This window comes from Kogia breviceps, chromosome 10, assembly GCF_026419965.1.
Source record: "Kogia breviceps isolate mKogBre1 chromosome 10, mKogBre1 haplotype 1, whole genome shotgun sequence".
In the NCBI taxonomy this organism is placed as follows: domain Eukaryota; kingdom Metazoa; phylum Chordata; class Mammalia; order Artiodactyla; family Physeteridae; genus Kogia; species Kogia breviceps.
In genome coordinates this window covers 70004320-70022245 of record NC_081319.1, presented here as the reverse complement: position 1 = coordinate 70022245, position 17926 = coordinate 70004320, and the positions used below count along the sequence as shown (strand labels likewise).

At 41.2% G+C, this 17926-nt stretch overlaps 1 protein-coding gene across 2 annotated transcripts in view; it reads left to right on the top strand.

Annotated features, from left to right (window-relative positions):
• The first annotated feature begins 219 nt into the window (after window positions 1-219).
• SRPK1 (SRSF protein kinase 1) overlaps window positions 220-17926 on the top strand; it is an 80758-nt gene continuing 63051 nt past the window's right edge. The window contains exons 1-2 of one of the 2 annotated variants that reach the window (XM_059076355.2): window positions 220-340; window positions 869-929. In XM_059076355.2, the coding sequence (XP_058932338.1) occupies window positions 328-340; window positions 869-929 (74 nt within the window). In that variant the 5' untranslated portion in view covers window positions 220-327. Of the gene's footprint in view, window positions 930-17926 lie in introns of both variants that reach the window. The other variant, XM_059076354.2, reaches the window with a different exon arrangement.

Sequence of the window (17926 nt, the reverse complement as noted above, 5' to 3'; positions counted from 1 at the left end):
CTTCGCCATTCCTCAGGGGCAACCGCCCGGCAAATAGAACAAAGCTGGCCCTGTGCGGCTTACAAGCCCGGTTCTCAAACACCCCTTGCGTGTTCATCCTCGGCGTTATTTCCTTCACCCCTGCTCCCCGATTCTTTACTGCCCCCCCCCTTCTCGGGAACAGGTGGTAGGCTCCGCGCTCAACGCGCAGACGCGCGCCGTCGTGGGCGGGGCGGGGCGGGAACTGGGGGGCGGGGTGTGCGCGGGCTTGGTTTTGGGCCGCGGCGGGAGCGGGAGTCAGTCACCGCCACTGGAGTGCGCAGGCGCCTGGCAGTTACCGGTCTCGCCATGGAGCGGAAAGGTGAGCGGTGGAGCGGCCTCCGCCACGAGGGGCAACGGCCGCCGGGGCAAGGCCCGGGTCAACGCCGGGAGCTTCGCCTAACCACCGCCGTCCGGTCCCCGGGCGTGCGGCGCCCCTCCACTGAGGTGGCGCCGCCCCTCACCCCCCGCCACTGGGCAGCCGGTCCGCGCCCCTCAGCTCCGGCGTCCTTCCGCGCCGGCAGTCATCGCCTCTCGTTCCCCGCCAGGCCGGCCCGCCCCTTGGGGCCACTCCAGGGCCCGGCCCTCGGCAGGCGAGGCCGACCCCGGCGCGCCAGCCCCCTGACCCGGCCTGAGCCCCTTCCGGCGTGCCCCGCCTGGGCGCTGCTCTGCGCTCCGTGGGCCGCCAGACCCCTGAGCGGCCGCCTGGCCGACGCCGCGGCGCTTGCCCCGGAGCCGCCCCTCAGGCAGGCCCCGCACCCGGGCCTCGCGCCCCTGCTGGGTTTCCACCCTCACCTTGATCTCTTCCTTTCCTCCCCATTCACCTTTCATCCATCCCTCTTTCCTGCAGTGCTTGCTCTCCAGGCCCGAAAGAAAAGGACCAAGGCCAAGAAGGACAAAGCCCAGAAGAAGTGAGTCTCGCCCCCCAACATCCCTTCCTTTGGATTTGCCCCCGCACCTCGTCTCTGGTTTCACGCCTTGAACGTGCACTGGGTTTGGACACCCGGTGCACCGGGTTTGGACACCCGGTGGCCGCAGCCACATGGCCTCGGGGCGGCCGAGGAGGGTCGTGCCCCGTGAACCATGTGGGCGGGAGCTTCTGTTGCAGGAGGCCAGGTCTGCGTATTAGCAGCCCCGTGCCTTCTGGAAAGGGCTGTTGGGAGAGGACCGTAGCCCAACCTGTACCTTACCTTCCCAACTCCAGAGAGGAGGCACAAGCTCCCCGAGTTTGAGCCTCCCCACGGAGCTGGTAGATCATTATCAGTTTGTGAACCCTGCTCTCTTTCTATACCTGTTTCCCAGCGTCCTAATTTGTCTCCTCCATCTGCAGGGTAGGCGGCAGGGAATTCTTGAATGAATTTTCCGTATTTTGGTCTGTCAGCCACACTCTCCCTTTTACAGAGGAGGGCATGGAGCTTTCCCCTGTGTTAGGCAACTTCCTGAGCCTGCAGGCGCCTGGCCTTCCTTGCAGTCTGCAGGCAGCCCTCTGGGGTATGCAGCCGGTTTCTGTTGCTGCTTCTCTTTTCCCTGAACCTCAAGTCCTCGCACTGAATGCAGATACCTTCTGGAGTGGGCATCACAGTGGTGACGGGGAAGTTCTTTAGCCAACGCTGTTGCTGATTTTGGCTTGGTGAGTGCCACTTGCCGGTTTTTATCAGCAGGATGCATAATCGTGGTTTAGCGCTATTGTGGGAAACACAAAAGTTGGTCAGAGCATCATAGAAACGCCCAGTAGAGGGCTTCTGCAAGTGAGGCTTAGTCTGAAGAACTTTTATCTTGTACTCACATTTAATTTCAGAGGGCCTTGGAAATTGTCTTTTAGGCAATTTGTACTCAGAAAAAAATGCACTATTTTCATGACACTTTTCCATTTCCTTGGATCTCCGTGGAGTTGTACACCATCTAAATCTTTCTGAGCTGATAAAACTCATTTCAGAGCCTTTCCTAGGTTTTCTTTCTGAATGATGATACAAGATCCGGGCATGTGTGCCTGTGTGTATGTTTGTGTATTGTTTTCGGCAGCTGCCTAATGTTTCAGGAGCGCAAACGATGACTTCTATCAATAGAGCTAAAGTGGTAGGTGACCTCACCTCTTGATTCATTTCTATCAACTGTCTTATGAAATTTTTTACTTTGTGAAGTGTTTGGTAACCAGTGCATTTAAATGTGAGTTTATATATGTTTGTATTCAATTTGCCTCTTGATTATCCATGTATGGATGATTCAAAAACCAGTTTTTACTCCCAGATTGGTTTAATGGAAACAGCCAGGAGCTAACCTGGTTCTCCCGTGCAGTGGGAATTTAAATGTTGCTTTGTGTGTGTGCGCACGCGAGCGTGCGTGCACGACCTTAGTTTTGTTACTCTCTGTGGAGCTGATATCAATGTGTTATAAAACCATATGTTTTCTGCTGATATAAGGAGGTGGTGATTTTATTATTCACTGTATTATTTAGATTTCATCTGTCCTGGTCTCTCCACTTGGAAATTAACCCTGATCTTAGCCTGAATCAGCCTATAATTTGGGAGATAAATATATATGGGTGATCATATACTTTATTTTTAACACCAGATATTTAGTACTTTGGATTATCTATTTATTTATTTATAATAAGTTTGTTTATTTTTGGCTGCATTGGGTCTTTGTTGCTGTGCGTGGTCTGTCTCTAGTTGCGGCGAGTGGGGGCTACTCTTCGTTGCGGTGTACGGGCTTCTCATTGCTGTGGCTTCTCTTGTTGCTCAGTATGGGCTCTAGGCACGTGGGCTTTAGTATTTGGCTCTCGGGCTCTAGAGCGCAGACTCACTAGTTGTGGCGCACGGGCTTAGTTGCTCCAAGGCATGTGGGATCTTCCCGGACCAGGGCTCTAACCTGTGTCCCCTGCATTGGCAGGCAGATTCTTAACCACTGTGCCACGAGGGAAGCCCCGTGGATTATCTGTTTAGACCATATGCTTTATTTGTAAAGCTGAATATATGTACTTTGGATTATCTATTACTTCTCCATTCACTACTGTGGGTAACCTAGAGTCACTTGCACAAAAGCAAGTGAGTAGTACAGATAATTAGTTATTTTACTGAATATTTCATCTTGTACAACTTTGACTCCTTGAACCACCCCCATTTACTTATAGTTTCAGAGGTGCTTAATTTTTTATTTTGTCTTCAATTAATAGTTTTTCTTGATAATATTACTTTTTTTTTTTTGGTTTCTCCAGCCTCCTTTTAAGTACTTGAAATGTCTAACTAATTAACTTGGTTAGAGTACTGTGTCAGAAGTTCAAGTCCCACCTGTCTCAGGTAACTTGACTCTATTCCTTGACTCTTTTTTTGTTTGTTTGTTTTGTTTTGCGGTATGCTGGCCTCTCACTGTTGTGGCCTCGCGCAGGCTCTATATGCGCAGGCTCAGCGGCCATGGCTTATGGGCCTAGCCGCTCTGCGGCATGTGGGATCTTCCCAGACTGGGGCACAAACCTGTGTCCCCTGCATCGGCAGGCAGACTCTCAACCACTGCGCCACCAGGGAAGCCCTATTCCTTGACTCTTGACTGCACTCCTGACTTATAGTCATTTTGCAAAGGCAAGCTGCTAGTTACCAGGAGATTAGTCAGGGAGAAAGTCTGAGGAAGAAGGGTGCGATAGTTTGGTCTTTGGAGTGAGTCAGATCTGGGTTGAATTCTGATTTTGCCACTTTTTAGCAATCTGACCTTGGATTACTTAGTTAAGGAAACAGTCTTATATGTTATGACTGGTAGCTCAGTCATAATGAAAACTCATCAGGACTTGAAGTTTAAAAGAAACCAAACATTTAAATGAAAGATTTTAGAAATTTTGGATGTACAACAGTAAATAACATCCTAGTAATTTAGTCATCGTGTGGAACAGGTGGAAAGGATTTTCAGTCCCCTGATTTTGTAAATCTTAAAACTAGAATCTACATACTTTAAATAATATTCCCATGGAGCTGAACCAGTTTGTAGCAGTGTCAAAACTGGAATCTAGGGCTCCTGCCTTCCAGCTCAGTGCTCTTTAGGATTTGTTTCCTTTGGGTTCTTTTACTGTGCTGAAAGATCTGACTATGGGGATTTTTAGTTGTCTTTAGTATTTTTATTTGAGGAATTCCTTCTTTTCAGTTTTTCAGACACTGTACTCTTATTTACGAACATTAACTAGTTGGTGATTAATCTCTATTTTACCTTATAGATAAGGCAATTGAGATTTGACAGATTACTCCCCTAGAAAATTTAAAGCTAGGTTTCTAACCCAGATCTGACATACCCCAAAGCCCTGGATACTAACCATTGCTGTCTCCAAGTGACAATTCCTTTTGGCGTATCTGAGGACAAATAAGAATAGAGGCTGAGTGAACAGAGGCTTCTGAATAAGGGACCTCAGGATGCATGGGTGTCTAGGTACACTTTCATGGCCCATTGGGTATGTCTCTTAAAGGGTACAACGTTATATCTCCCTTTGAGCATTCAGTTTTCAATGTGTATATCAAGAGCTGTGTGCCTTTATCTGTTTGTCATAGGTTTTTATAATTTTTTTTTTTTTTTTTTTTTTTGTGGTACGCGGGCCTCTCACTGTTGTGGCCTCTCCCGTTGCGGAGCACAGGCTCCGGACGCCCAGGCTCAGTGGCCATGGCTCACGGGCCCAGCCGCTCCGCGGCATGTGGGATCTTCCCAGACCGGGGCACGAACCCGTATCCCCTGCATCGGCAGGCGGATTCTCAACCACTGCGCCACCAGGGAAGCCCCGGTTTTTATAATTTAAGACAATTTATGTCTGCTCTTTTTTTAAAGATTTATTATTTTATTTATTTTTGGCTGCATTGGGTCTTAGTTGCGGGATGTGGGATCTTCGTTGAGGCGTGCGGGCTTCTCTCTAATTGTGGCACAGAGGCTCCAGGGTGTGTGGGCTCTGTAGTCTGTGGCATGCAGGCTCTCTAGTTGAGGCACGCAAGCTCAGTAGTTGTAGCATGTGGGCTTAGTTGCCACCTGGCATGTGGGATCTTAGTTCCCTGACCAGGGATCGAACCCACGTCCCCTGCATTGTTAGGCAGATTCTCTACCACTGGACCACCAGGGAAGTCCCTATGTTTGCTTTCGAAATTGTTTCTATGGAATATAATTCCAGAATGGATTTCATATCTAATAATTTTACTAAGGTAAAGGGATTGAGAAGTGGGAAATGGGGGTGCAGTTTTAAATAGGGTGATGGAGGACACATTGATAAGGTGACACTTGAAGGAGGTAAATGAAGGGCTGCTCTAGGCAGAATATTGGGAGTGGGAATATTCTTCTAGCTCCTCCTCAGCCACCAGAACTGGACAGTATTACTTGAAAAAGCTTCCCAAAGACGGTAATCTATAAGATATCTTGTTTAAATTTCTTTTATTACTAAAAGGTTGACCATTTGGAGGATATATTTATTGACCTGCTACTATCTTTTGTCCATTTCTATGTTGGATTGTTGATCATTTTCTTGATCTTAAGAGCTGTTTATTAAGAATATACCTTTTGTTATGTGACAGATTTGTATTTCTTAGCTTGTTAGCCTTTCAAATTACATTTATAGTGTTTTTGACATAAATTGATTTTTTTTAATGTGGCTAATCTGTTTCTTTGCTTTTTACCGTTGAAATTTTTGATGTCAACTTTCCTATGTTTAAAAAAAGTTGCATTTTAAACTTTGATTCCATTAAAGTATGTACTTTAAAATTATGTACTGCTAGAATTGCATTTTAGAATTGCTCTTAGAAATATTTTCTTGTCCTCTTTTCTTTCTCAGTAAGTTTATGTACATTAGTAAATTTTATTTGCATTAGTGTTTCTTCTACAGTGAGGCCCAGAGGCTTGCCAGTTTACCATGTTTCTTTAGATTACTACTTGAAACCAGCAACTTGTTGAAGTGCTAAAAGTGGTGGGTGTTTAGGAACTCCTATATTAAAAATGAAAAGACAACTCACAGAAAGATAGACAAGTTGAAAAGGCAGAGGGCTATGTACCAGATGAAGGAACAAGATAAAACCCCAGAAAAACAACTAAATGAAATGGAGATAGGCAACCTTCCAGAAAAAGAATTCAGAATAATGGTAGTGAAGATGATCCAGGACCTCGGAAAAAGAATGGAGGCAAAGATCGAGAAGATGCAAGAAGTGTTTAACAAAGACTTAGAAGAGTTAAAGAACAAACAGATTAACAATACAATAACTGAAATGAAAAATACACTAGAAGGAATCAATAGCAGAATAACTGAGGCAGAAGAACGGATAAGTGACCTGGAAGACAGAATGGTGGAATTCACTGCTATGGAACAGAATAAAGAACAAAGAATGGAAAGAAATGAAGATAGCCTAAGAGACCTCTGGGACAACATTAAATGCAACAACATTCGCATTATAGGGGTCCCAGAAGGAGAAGAGAGAGAGAAACGACCTGAGAAAATATTTGAAGAGATTATAGTCGAAAACTTCCCTAACATGGGAAAGGAAATAGCCACCCAAGTTCAGGAAGCGCAGCAAGTCCCATACAGGATAAACCCAAGGAGAAACATGCTAAGACACATAGTAATCAAATAGGCAAAAATTAAAGACAAAGAAAAATTATTGAAAGCAGCAAGGGAAAAATGACAAAAAACATACAAGGGAACTCCCATGAGGTTAACAGCTGATTTCTCAGCAGAAACTCTGCAAGCCAGAAGGGAGTGGCATGATATTTTTAAAGTGATGAAAGGGAAGAACCTAACAACCAAGATTACTCTACCTGGCAAGGATCTCATTCAGATTCGATGGAGAAATCAAAAGCTTTACAGAAAAGCAAAAGCTAACAGAATTCAGCACCACCAAACCAGCTCTACAACAAATGCTAAAGGAACTTCTCTAAGTGGGAAACACAAGAGAAGAAAAGAACCTACAAAAACAAACCCAAAACAATTAAGATGGTCATGGGAACATACATATCGATAATTACCTTAAATGTGTATGTATTAAATGCTCCAACCAAAAGACACAGGCTTGCTGAATGGATACAAAAACAAGACCCATATATATGCTGTCTACAAGAGACCCACTTCAGACCTAGGGACACATACAGACTGAAAGTGAGGGATGGAAAAAGATATTCCATGAAGATGGAAATCAAAAGAAAGCTGGAGTAGCAATACTCATATCAGATAAAATGGACTTTCAGGTAAAGAATGTTACAAGAGACAAGGAAGGACACTACATAATGATCAAGAGATCAATCCAAGAAGAAGATGTAACAATTATAAATGTATATGCACCCAACACAGGAGCACCTGAATACATAAGGCAACTGCTAACAGCTATAAAAGAGGAAATCAACAGTAACACAATAATAGTGGCGGACTTTAACACCTCACTTACACCAATGAACATTTCATCCAAACAGAAAATTAATGAGGAAACACAAGCTTTAAATGATACAATAGACCAGATAGATTTAATTGATATTTATAGGACATTCCATCCAAAAACAGCAGATTACACTTTCTTCTCAAGTGCACTCAGAACACTCTCCAGGACAGATCACATCTTGGGTCACAAATCAAGCCGCAGTAAATTTAAGAAAATTGAACTCAAGCATCTCTTCTGACCACAATGCTATGAGATTAGAAATCAGTTACAGGGGAAGAAAACGTAAAAAACACAAACACATGGAGGCTAAACAATGTGTTACTAAATAATCAAGAGATCACTGAAATCAAAAGAGGAAATCAAAGAGGAAATCAGAAAATACCTAGAGACAAATGACAATGAAAACACGACGATCCAAAACCTATGGGATGCAACAAAAGCAGTTCTAAGAGGGAAATTTATAGTAATACAAGCCTACGTCAAGAAACAAGAAAAATCTCAAAGAATGTAACCATACACCTAAAGGAACTAGACAAAGAAGAACAAACAAAAGCCAAAGTTAACAGAAGGAAAGAAATCACAAAGATCAGAGCAGAAATAAGTGAAAAGAAACAAAACAGCAAAGATCAATAAAACTAAAAGCTGGTTCTTTGAGAAGATAAACAAAATTGATAAACCATTAGCTAGACTCATCAAGAAAAGAGAGGGAGAGGACTCAAATCAGTACAATTGGAAATGAAAAAGGAGAAGTTACAACAGACAATGCAGAAATACAAAGCATCCTGAGAGACTACTACAAGCAACTCTGTGCCAATAAAATGGACAACCTGGAAAAAATGGACAAATTCTTAGAAATGTATAATCTTCCAAGACTGAACCAGGAAGAAATAGAAAATATGAACAGACCAATCACAAGTAACGAAATTGAAACTGTGATTAAAAATCTTCCAGCAAGCAAAAGTCCAGGACCAGATGGCTTCACAGGTGAATTCTATCAAACATAAAGGGAAGAGCTAACACCCATCCTTCTCAAACCCTTCCAAAAAATTGCAGAGGAAAGAATCCTCCCAAACTCATTCTATGAGGCCACCATCACCCTGATACCAAAACTAGACAAAGATATAACAAAAAAAGAAAATTACACACCAGTATCACTGATGAATATAGATGCAAAAATCCTCAACAAAATACTAGCATACAGAATCCAACAACACATTAAAACGATCATACACCATGATCAGATGGGATTTATCCCAGGGATGCAAGGATTCTTCAATATACGTAAATGAATCAGTGTGGTACATCATTTTAACAAATTGAAGAAAAATGATATTATCATCTCAATAGATGCAGAAAAAGCTTTTGACAAAATTCAACACCCATTTATGATAAAAACTCTCCAGAAAGTGGGTATAGAGGGAACCTACCTCAACATAATAAAGGCCATGTATGAAAAAACCACAGCAAACATCATTCTCAATGGTGAAAAACAGAGCATTTCCTCAAGATCAGGAACAAGACAAGGATGTCCACTCTCGCCACTATCATTCAACATAGTTTTGGAAGTCCTAGTCATGGCAATCAGAGAAGAAAAAGAAATAAAAGGAATCCAAATCGGAAAAGAGAATGTAAAACTGTCACTGTTGGAAGATGACATGATGCTATACACAGAGAATCCTAAAGATGCCACCAGAAAACTACTAGAGCTAATCAATGAATTTGGTAAAGTTGCAGGATACAAAATTAATGCACAGAAATCTTTTGCATTCCTATACACTAATGATGAAAAATCTGAAAGAGAAATTAAGGAAACTCTCCCATTTACCATTGCAACAAAAAGAATAAAATACCCAGGAGTAAACCTACCTAGGGAGACAAAAGACTTGTATGCAGAAAACCATAAGACACTGATGAAAGAAATTAAAGATGATACCAACAGATGGAGAGATATACCATGTTCTTGGATTGGAAGCATCAATATTGTGAAAATGACTATACTACCCAAAGCAATCTACAGATTCAATGCAATCCCTATCAAATTACCAGTGGTATTTTTTACAGAACTAGAACAAAAAACTTAAAATTTGTATGGAGACACAAAAGACCCCGAATAGCCAAAGCAGGCTTGAGGGAAAAAAACAGAGCTGGAGGAATCAGACTCCCTGACTTCAGACTATACTACAAAGCTACAGTAATCAAGACAATATGGTACTGACACAAAAACAGAAATATAGATCAGTGGAACAAGATAGAAAGTCCAGAGATAAACCCATGCACCTATACAATGGAGAAAAGACAGTCTCTTCAATAAGTGATGCTGGAAAAACTGGACAGCTACATGTAAAAGAATGAAATTAGAACACTCCCTAACACCATACACAAAAATGAACTCGAAATGGGTTAGAGACCTAAATGTAAGGCTGGACACTATAAAACTCTTAAAGGAAAACATAGGAAGAACACTCTCTGACATAAATCACAGCAAGATCATTTTTGATCCACCTCCTAGAGTAATGGAAATAAAACCAAAAATAAACAAATGGGATCTAATGAAACTTAAAAGATTTTGTAAAGCAAAGGAAACTACAAACAAGATGAAAAGACAACCCTCAGAATGGGAGAAAATATATGCAAATGAATCAACGGACAAAGGATTACTCTCTAAAATATATAAACAGCTCATGTAGCTCAATATTTAAAAAACAAACAACCCAATCCAAAAATGGGCAGAAGACCCAAATAGACATTTCTCCAAAGAAGACATACAGATGGCCAATAAGCACATGAAAAGCTGTTCAGTATCACTAATTATTAGAGGAATACAAATCAGAAGTACAGTTAGGTATCACCTCACAGCAGTTAGAATGGGCATCATCAAAAAATCTACAAACAACAAATGCAGGAGAGGGTGTGGAGAAAAGGGAACCTTCTTGCAGTGTTGGTGGAAATGTAAATTGATAGTCACTATGGAGAACAGTATGGAGGTTCCTTAAAAAACTAAAAATAGAATTACCATATGACCCAGTAGTCCCATTACTGGGCGTATACCCAGAGAAAACCATAATTCAGAAAGACACATGCATCCCAATATTCATTGCAGCTAACTACTTACAATAGCCAGGTCATGGAAGCAACCTCTATGCCCATTGACAGAGGAATGGATAAAGAAAATGTGGTACATATATACAATGGAATATTACGCAGCCATAAAAAGGAATGAAATTGGGTCATTTGTAGGGACGTGGATGAATCTAGAGACTGTCATACAGAGTGAAGTAAGTCAGAAAGAGAAAAAGAAATACTGTATGTTAACGTATATATGTGGAATGTAGAAAAATGGTACAGATGAACTGGTTTGCAGGGCAGAAATTGAGACACAGATGTAGAGAACAAATGTATGGACACCAAGGGGGGAAGTGGCAGGGGGTGGGGGTGGGGGGTGATGAATTGGGAGATTGGGATTGACATATAGACACTAATATGTATAAAATGGATAACTAGTAAGAACCTGCTGTATTAAAAAAAATTCTTTTTTTCTTAAAAATGAAAAGACAGGCTCATCAACTAAAGTCTGTTTTTACTCAAGTTTTTAGACCTTGTAGAATAACTGCAGCAAGCTTTTTTGTTTTTTATCCACCTTAGATAGACTTGCCTGGTGTTCCCCAGGTTCTGTCTACCACTTATGCTGGTTTGGGGACTAAGTTCATTTTTATATTGGCTGAAGCATTTTAATGCTTCTCTCACTGTAACTGAATTAATCCCAAGCAAATAAGAAAACTCAGAAAGCTAGGAGGTTTTTTTTTTTTTTAACTCTTCCTTTCCAGGTACGATGCAAGTAATGATTTAGCTAAAGAGAAATAGATATCTAAATATATTTATAATCTTACTGTTTTTTCATCAAATTTAAGATGCTGTCGGTTTTTAAGTTCACCATTTTATGTACTGTTAAGAAAAAAATACTACCATTTAACCTGATACACCATTTACTATAAGATGTGTCTTGATTTCAGAGATGTAAAATGGTGGGAGACATTTTCATTGTTTGAGTTTGTGAAATGCAGTAATTCCAAGGTTGTGCAGAATTGGCAGCATGATTGTCTTTTTAAAAGCTTTGTTGTGGAAATTTTCAAATATGTATAAAATGAGAGAAAATGGCAAAATAAACTTTCATATATCCACCTTAACTTCCAACAGTTATCAGCTATGGCTGATGTTTCATCTATTGATACATCTTCTCCTACTCCCCTCCATCTTATTTTAAAGCAAACCCTAGACGTTATCATTTTGTAAGATATGGACTCTTAATTTTTAAAAACATAACTACAGTACTATTATGACACCTAAAATTTTTTAACACAAGTTGACATCAAATATCCAACTTTGCCATTGTTTTAAAAGTTTCTCTAGTCTTTTTATCTATAGGTTCTGCATGGTTTTTGTTTTTTCTTTCTTTGCAAACTTTTAAAAATTAATTTATTTCTTTTTGGCTGCGTTGGGTCTTCATTGCTGCGTGGGGGCTTTCTCTCGTTGCAGCGAATGGGGGTTAATCTATCTTCCTTGTGGTGCACGCGCTTCTCTTTGCAGTGGCTTCTCTTGCTGTGGAGAATGGGCTTCAGTTGTTGTGGCACGTGGACTTAGTAGCTGTGACGCACGGGCTATAGAGTTCAGGCTCAGAAGTTGTGGTGCACAGGCTTAGTTGCTCTGTGGTATGTGGGATCTTCCCAGACCAGGGATTGAACCCACGTCCCCTGCATTGGCAGGTGGATTCTTAACAACTGTGCCACCAGGGAAGTCCCTGCAAATTTTTTCCTAGACTGCTTCATTGATGGTGTTGTATACTTCTATCAGATGGCACCTACTGTCTGGTTGACTCTTATTTGTGATGTTAGTGGCCTTTGATCATTGCCTAGATCCTTGATTTTATTTGGGGTTGCAAAATGGTAATATTCTATTATTCTTTAATGTACTAATTGTAATACTTGTGTAAAGAGAAACTTTATCTCTTCTGTTTGCTTATCTAGGGAGACACTTCATGTGTATGACAGACTGGATAAATACTTTATACTTTCCAGTTTTCAAAATAATGAGCTGGGTTCCTGGCATCCTCCACAATGACCAATAAGATTTATTTGATTGTGAACACACAGATTTAAACATATTTGTGGTTCAATCCATTGTAGTTTTGTTTTTGTTTTGTACAGCTTTAAAAGGAGGTATAGTTTATATACCATAAAATTCACCTGTCTAAAGTGTACAATTGAGTGATTTTCAGTATGTTCACAGAATTGTGCAACCTTCACCACGATCTGGTAAGTGTGAAATATATCCATCACCTCAGAAAGAAACTCTGTACCCGTTTGCAGTCACTCCTCATTACCCCCCATGCTACCTGACCTCCAACCATAGGCAACCACCAATCTACTTTCTGTCTCTGTGGATTTGCTTAGGCTGGATATTTCATATGAATGGAATCGTACAATATGTGGTCTTTTGTGACTGGCTTCTTTTACTTAACATGTTTTTAATGCTCATGCATTTTGTAGCATGTATAGTTGTTATTTTTATTGATTGTCCTCTCTTTGGCCAGTTGGAGTCCCTTCATGATGGCCCTTGAGTCATTTGACTCAGCCTGAGGCATCTTTGATAGCTTTTTGCTATCTGGTGTGACAGTTTGTCCAGACTTGTACATTTTCTGCCCCAGTCAAGGAAATAGACCTTTCTCTAAGAAGCCTTTTAGTGGGAAATGACATTTGGAGATCACAATCTGGGCACTTAAGGTGCTTATTTCTACTGAGTTAGTCATTGTTTCTAGGCCTTTTCTGTGGTTAATTAGGAAATAAGTTGTGTTTTTTCTCTTTTAAAAAAAATCATGAGTTCAAGTTATATTTAAAAATCAAATTAAATGACCCAGGGACTTTCTTTATCTTCTTTGATTTTACATCTCTATCTCCTTTCTCCCGCGTTGAAAACTCCAGTTCTCAACAGCACCAACATGATTATTCATTTTCTTTTCCCACAGTATAAATACAGAATAGTCTGAGAATGACAATGTCAACACTACAACCAATAGTATGATTACTGAAGAAAGCTAATGATTTCTTCTTATTGTTCTTCTTAGGGCATAGTATTTCAATAGGGATGTAGAGTCAAATTACTGAATTTTAAAGTAACGTGAGCTAGTTCCTTGCTGTGTGATTATATTACCACCTGGCACACAGATTCATTTGTTTAATTTTTGCTTTCATTTTACATCTTTGGCTTTTTAAAATCTTGTAGAATTTGGGTCATCTGTGTTCTTATTTTAAAATGAATATTGAATATATAGTAATTTGTGATTGTGTTGATTTATTTTTAGAATATGGCTTCTGAAGCATACTGTCAGTAAGCCAGAAGGGAATGGTGGTTATTAGAATGTATGGAGTGGGCTTTCTCATTTGTCCTGTGAGAAGATGAGTCGTGTTACCAGGTCTTCAGATTTTTTGAGAGACCCTGGAAATCTTTGTTTTTATGTGCTTCTCAACAACTATTTTGGATTTTTTTTTAACCATTATAAACAGAAGTTTAGGGGCAGGATTTTACAGCCTGCAGTTTGTAATCTCTGCTGTAGAATCTTCAGGGTGAGAGTTAGTTACTAATTGGTTTAATTATTAGGTCTAATACTATCTCTAGCCCTTCCCCTTAAAGTTATAGTAAACACAGTTGTGGAAGGGATCTGTGGTTCTGTGTACCTCTTACGGGAAGATTAACTTTGGGAATTTGACAAAGATCCATGCGAATAGCTATGAAGACCAGAGTATCTAGTTTTTCAACTACTTTAACAAGGAATGCTTTTAGAAAGTTGTCAGAAACCACAAAATAAGTTAACTATACTTTGTTCATTTTCAGAGAAGTATAGTAGCACTGGACACAAAAGTTAGTTGGCAGGAGCTAGATAAATAAAAATCATTTTCATATGTACCATGATGAGCCTTTGGTTATATAGATGAAGGTTAAGGCCAGGTATAATTCATTGCTATTGAGTAATAAGTTCCTTGGTGGCTTAAATGCTTTGCATAATAGGTATTTAAAGATTGCTTGTCAAAAAGTTTGAGAGCATTTGATATATATTTTAACCACTATATAAGAATTGTTACCAGTATAAGAGTTGTCATCAATGGCATGAAGTTTGGTGTTGGTACCATGAGTCATGTTAATGATATTTATATATTATTTAATTTAATCAAATTCTAACTTCTTTGTTCTGAGTGATGAGGCATTTTAAACAATGCTACCCATTCTTTTGGGGGTGGTCTTGTGAACTTTTGTTTCCTGAAATATGAAGGTGGCCTTGTGTTGTAACTAATTATTTTTATTTTTTTTGCGGTACGCGGGCCTCTCACTGTGTGGCCTCTCCCGTTGCGGAGCACAGGCTCCGGACACACAGACTCAGTGGCCATGGCTCATGGGCCCAGCCGCTCCACGGCATGTGGGATCTTCCTGGACCGGGGTACGAACCTGTGTCCCCTGCATCGGCAGGCGGACTCTCAACCACTGCCCCACCAGGGAAGCCCAGTAACTAATTATTAATATAAAGGTAATTTATGGGCAACTGTATCTTCTCATTCACTTTGTTCTTGATTGTGGTGCTGCCCTTCAGCCTGTGAAGGACCTTGAATGTCCTTTAAGCCAAGCAGTTTGACCATAGATGTCAGGTTCTGTCTATACGTGAGCTTGGTGGCAAGCTCCCTTGATACTCCTTTTCTCTTCTGTGACTACCTATGCCTTTGGGAATAGATTTTGCAGGAATTGTATGTTGCATATTTCTTGCTAGTATTAGGAATATAATGAGAGGGCTTTCCTGGTGGCACAGTGGTTAAGAATGCCAGGGACATGGATTCGATCCCTGGCCTGGGAAGATCCCACATGCTGCAGAGCAACTAAGCCCATGCGCCACAACTACTGAGCCTGCGCTCTAGAAGCCTGCAAGCCACAACTACTGAGCCCATGTGCTGCAACTGCTGAAGCCCGTGTGCCTAGAGCCCATGCTCTGCAATAAGAGAAGCCACTGCAATGAGAAGCCTGCGCACCACAACGAAGAGGAGTCCCCGCTTGCCGTAAGTAGAGAAAGCCCATGCACAGAACGAAGACCCAATGCAGCCAAAAATAAATAAATAAAATAAATTTTTAAAAAATAGAATATAATGAGATAAATTAGCTAACTTATGCTCGTGTTGTAGGTGGAAGGATAGAATAGGTATATGCTCAAACACTGTTTATCAAAAAACAGCTTGTCTTCTTGAATCACACAGTCCCGGGTTCCAGCTTGCCTCCAACATGGTTGTTGGATGAACTTGGACAATATCATTTGACTTCCTTGAGTCTGAGTTGCCTTATCTACAGATGGCAAGATTCTGATGCTGAAATTGTATGTGCATGCCTAGCTCATTACTCAGCTAGGAGTATAGTGCTTTGGTGACTACTCCCATGCTCATGCTTCCTTCCTTAGCTAAAATGGTAGTTTACCCTTGACTTTTAAGTAACATTTCTTATTACTATTCATGTGTTGAACTAATGGTTTTAACTCACCTGTTGGTATTTCCTGTATGTATGTATCAGGTCTAGTTTGGGTTAGAGTCCCTAAAGATCAGGGATAGTTTATATTTAATTATGTGTATATATCATCTGATAAATATAGGCACTCAAATTTTTGTTTCAATGCTGCCAAACCTTAGCTCCTAGGATTACTGAGTTGAGATTGCTACTTGAGTATGTCTCAGAAATTAAATTAAGTTTGTCAGTTTGCAAAAAAAAGAAATTATCTGTCAGGAAAGATAAATATGGAAAAGGTTGTGGGAGAAATTTAGCATTTATTGAGCTCCACTGTGTGTAGCTCCTGCAACTTAAAATAGTATCTAATTAAATTTTTGTATCAGATTAGGTACTCCAGAAGGGATACAAAAATGACTTAAAACAGTGAAGGGGACTTCCCTGGTGGTGCAGTTGTTAAGAATTTGCCTGCCAGTGCAGAGGACACAGGTTCGATCCCTGGTCCAGGAAGATCCCACATGCTGCAGAGCACCTAAGCCCGTGCATCACAACTACTGAGCTTGCACTCTGGAGCCCAAGAGCCATAACTACTGAGCCCGTGCACCACAACTACTGAAGCCCGCGTGCCTGGAGCCTGTGCTCTGCAATAAGAGATGCCACTGCAATGAAAAGTCCATGCACCACAACGAAGAGTAGCTCCCATTTGCGCAACTAGAGAAAACCCGGGTGCAGCAACGAGGACCCAATGCAGCCAAAAATAAATGAATGAATGAATAAATAAATAAATAAATAAATAAAATAGAGTGAAGCCTTCCCCTCAAGGGGATTTCTTAAGGGAGATAAGTACACAAATATGATTTTTTTCTAGTTTCTATTAGTTTGCTATGTTTACTGAACAAAGTACCACAATCTGGGTGGCTTAGACAACAGAAATTTATTATCTCACACTTCTGGAGCCTAGAAGTCTGAAATGAAGGTGTCAGCAGGGTTGAAGATAGCCATCTTCTCCTTGTACCTGTGCATCATCTTCCCTCTGTGTTTTCGTCTGTGTCCAAATTTCCTCTTTTTATAAGGACACTAGTCATATTGGATCAGGACTCATCCTAGACCTCATCTTACCTTGATCGCCTCTATGAAGATCCTATCTCCAAGTAGTCACATTCTGAGAAACTGGAGGTTAGGACTCCAATGTGTCTTTTCTGGGGGACACAGTTGAACCCATATCACGGTCCGTAGAAGATAGTTCTCTGTCTGCATTAGCAGATCCTACAGTTATTCATTCCCCAAGGCAGGAAGAAATAGAAGACTGAAGTTTACATATAAGTAAACTAGAGTTTCTAAGGTGCTTTTTCCAGTCAGCTTTTTTTTGTTAACTTATTTATTTATTTGGCTGTGCCGGGTCTTAGTTGCAGCACACGGGATCTTTGTTGCAGTGTGCGAGATCTTTGTTGCAGCGTGTGGGATCTTCACTTGCAGCATGTGAACTCTTAGTTGTGGCATGCAGGATCTAGTTGCCTGACTAGGGATGGAACCCAAGCCCCCTGCATTGGGAGCGTAGAGTCTTAGCCACTGGACCATCAGGGAAGTTCCTCCAGTCAGCTTCTAGTTTGTCTTTTGAAGCTAAATCATTTCTAAGACCCAAACACATCATCTTCAAATCAGTTCTTCCTCCTGAGCTTCAGTTTTATTTATTTATTTATTTATTTATTTATTTATTTATTTGGCTGTGTTGGGTCTTCGTTTCTGTGCGAGGGCTTTCTCTAGTTGCAGCAAGCAGGGGCCACTCTTCATCGCAGTGCGCGGGCCTCTCACTGTCACAGCCTCTCTTGTTGCGGGGCACAGGCTCCAGACGCGCAGGCTCAGTAGTTGTGGCTCACAGGCCCAGTTGCTCTGCGGCATGTGGGATCTTCCCAGATCAGGGCTCAAACCCGTGTCCCCTTCTTTGGCAGGCAGATTCTCAACCACTGTGCCACCAGGGAAGCCCCTCAGTTTTATTTTTGAATCATTCC